We start from the raw sequence: 2,145 nt of genomic DNA on the forward strand, positions 1-2,145 counted from the left end.
AAGCAATAGATTCAACGAAATCTCCTACGCATTTACAGGTGATTTGAGGCATTCATTTTTAAATTTCTTTAAAACAGACGATCCCGACTACCCAGAAGCACCTGTTGGTATCTGACAGATAGAAATAAATCCTAAAATTGTATACAAAAATATCTTCATCTCTAAGAAGACAGAAAATTCTAGCTCGTATAATTTATGATAAAGGATCAGGTCCCAATATAAATTTAAATGGGACGAAATGTCGACAAAATAAATTAAAAGGTACATGTAACTTTGTCCTTTGTCCCCACCGAACCAGGAAGTATGCAATGAGAAGTGAATTGAAGGGGTCAAATATTAATATTCTAGTATATTTTAAGTAGTGTGTAATTTGTAAAAATTAATCATCATGAATTACCTGTTGCAGCGTTACCATAACACAATTGTTTTTGTTTTTATTCTTGTGTCTAAATGCCGAACATGTTTTTGGCGTGCTAAAAGGTATTTTGACAGGGTATTATTAGCGAAAAGATAAGCTACGCGGCACAAGTGCTATATAAGGCCTGTGCTGTTCCACCAAACCTATTAGAAGTCTTTTTTTCGGAGCTGTTAAATGATATCCCAAGCGATTTTTAGAAAGTTTTGCTTGCTGCTTCTGGCACTTGAGGGCTGTGAGTGCAAAGTAAGTAAATCTTCAAATCCTTTTGCACTGCACAATTGATCAGGATACTCGTACTTGGATAGCGTAATTGGGACTACGACCCGATATCCCTCACCGGCCACAGTTCAGATGAGACTAAGCTCAAGCCCGATTTGCGTGTAGAACACGTGGGTCGCTACGAAGCTGGCTTTTCGGGCACCCTGGACTGGCAATATGATGTCGATTACACAACTATGGTGAGATTTGAGGAAATGTAACTATAATAGCTATTATTAAACTTTCTATTTTTGAATACTTGGTAGATTGAGGTTGAGATCTTTCGCAGCGCCAGCGGTAGCGAAAGTGACTACATGCGGCTTCCCTTCGCCGTTCCAAAGAGAACTCTTTTGAATTCAAAGGCCGAATATGATAATCTGCTATATCCCAATACTAAACGCTGTTCTAATATGCCACGATTTGAAGGGGATATTTTGCATCCATGGCCCAGGAATCTGTACAAATTTCATATGTGTGACTTTAAAAATGGAATATGGCCTGAAATATTGGTGGATGGTTTCTATAAGGTAAAGATCATCGTGACTGGCGAGGTCGATTGGAGCTTGACTTTTGTTGTAAGGATAAGCTCAACATTATTCTAATGGAATGAACCTAATATAGGGAAAATTTAATCGGGTCTTAGTTGCTTTTCAGGTAATATAACTAGCTATGCTCTGCACCTTTTGTTGTTTTGCTTGGTTTGTTACTTAGTTTAACTTATTCAAAAGCGAGATGTTCTTATTCCTTCGAATCTATTCAACATGCACCCATTCAAATTTAAGATACGCGGATCTGCGCTTGTTTCCGTGCAGTTCCTTCGATATATTATTCATTTGAATTATAATATTATAGCTCCCACAAACTGAAAATAGAATTACATTCTTACATACTTGGAAACGCAAAAGGGCTAAGTATGAATATCCTTGCACCTTGTCTAGCAAGGAAAAAGCGGACGAGCTCACAAGAGCCAGGTCAGTATCCCCTTTTAGAGGTTTTTTGTGGCATCCCGTAGACTTCAATCAGATCAGAAATTCTCTGGCAAGATTGCCTTTTGGCTGGAAGGTGCACATACTCTTCGAATGCCACCAGCAAAGGGCAGAGAGTTTGACTTCCCAGTTTAGATAGGGGAGTATGTCCTGCTCAATTAGGCAGCACAGACGACGATAGTCGCAGTGCAGCTCTCCTTTATTAAACATTTTATATTATTACCGAAGCCCAATTACCAATTACTTAAGCCCAATAGAAACCATTCTCCAATACTTGAGCCTTTGTACAGATTTCTGGACCACGGTTCCCAAATCTCACAAATCAACAGCGGTGAATATTGGGATATAGCATATCATCGTATACGGCCTTTGTCGTCCAGACAGGTTTCTTTGGCAAGGCGAAGGGAACCTGTCAATTATGCCAAAATACTAAATTGATTAATAGCTATTATAGTAATATTTCCTCAAATCTCACCATAGTTG

General features: G+C 38.7%; 1 protein-coding gene across 1 annotated transcript; it reads left to right on the forward strand.

Moving 5' to 3' along the window:
- Nucleotides 1-583: 583 nt before the first annotated feature.
- On the forward strand, nt 584-1,433 carry LOC115761613. The gene is made up of 3 exons (XM_030703416.1): nt 584-661; nt 724-876; nt 943-1,433. Exons 1-3 carry the CDS (start codon nt 593-595, stop codon nt 1,276-1,278), a joined length of 558 nt encoding a protein of 185 aa, XP_030559276.1. The 5' UTR covers nt 584-592; the 3' UTR covers nt 1,279-1,433.
- The last annotated feature ends 712 nt before the right edge of the window (nt 1,434-2,145 follow it).

This window comes from Drosophila novamexicana, unplaced genomic scaffold, assembly GCF_003285875.2.
Source record: "Drosophila novamexicana strain 15010-1031.04,08,12 unplaced genomic scaffold, DnovRS2.1 tig00000485-arrow-pilon, whole genome shotgun sequence".
In the NCBI taxonomy this organism is placed as follows: Eukaryota; Metazoa; Arthropoda; class Insecta; order Diptera; family Drosophilidae; genus Drosophila; species Drosophila novamexicana.

What these genes read in the sequence shown, in the direction of transcription:
- LOC115761613 (XM_030703416.1), top strand. Translation starts at nt 593, where the DNA reads ATGATATCCCAAGCGATTTTTAGAAAGTTTTGCTTGCTGCTTCTGGCA. An exon ending in TTGAGGGCTGTGAGTGCAAA is followed by an intron (nt 662 to 723) that starts GTAAGTAAATCT and finishes GTACTTGGATAG; the next exon opens with CGTAATTGGGACTACGACCC. An exon ending in ATGTCGATTACACAACTATG is followed by an intron (nt 877 to 942) that starts GTGAGATTTGAG and finishes AATACTTGGTAG; the next exon opens with ATTGAGGTTGAGATCTTTCG.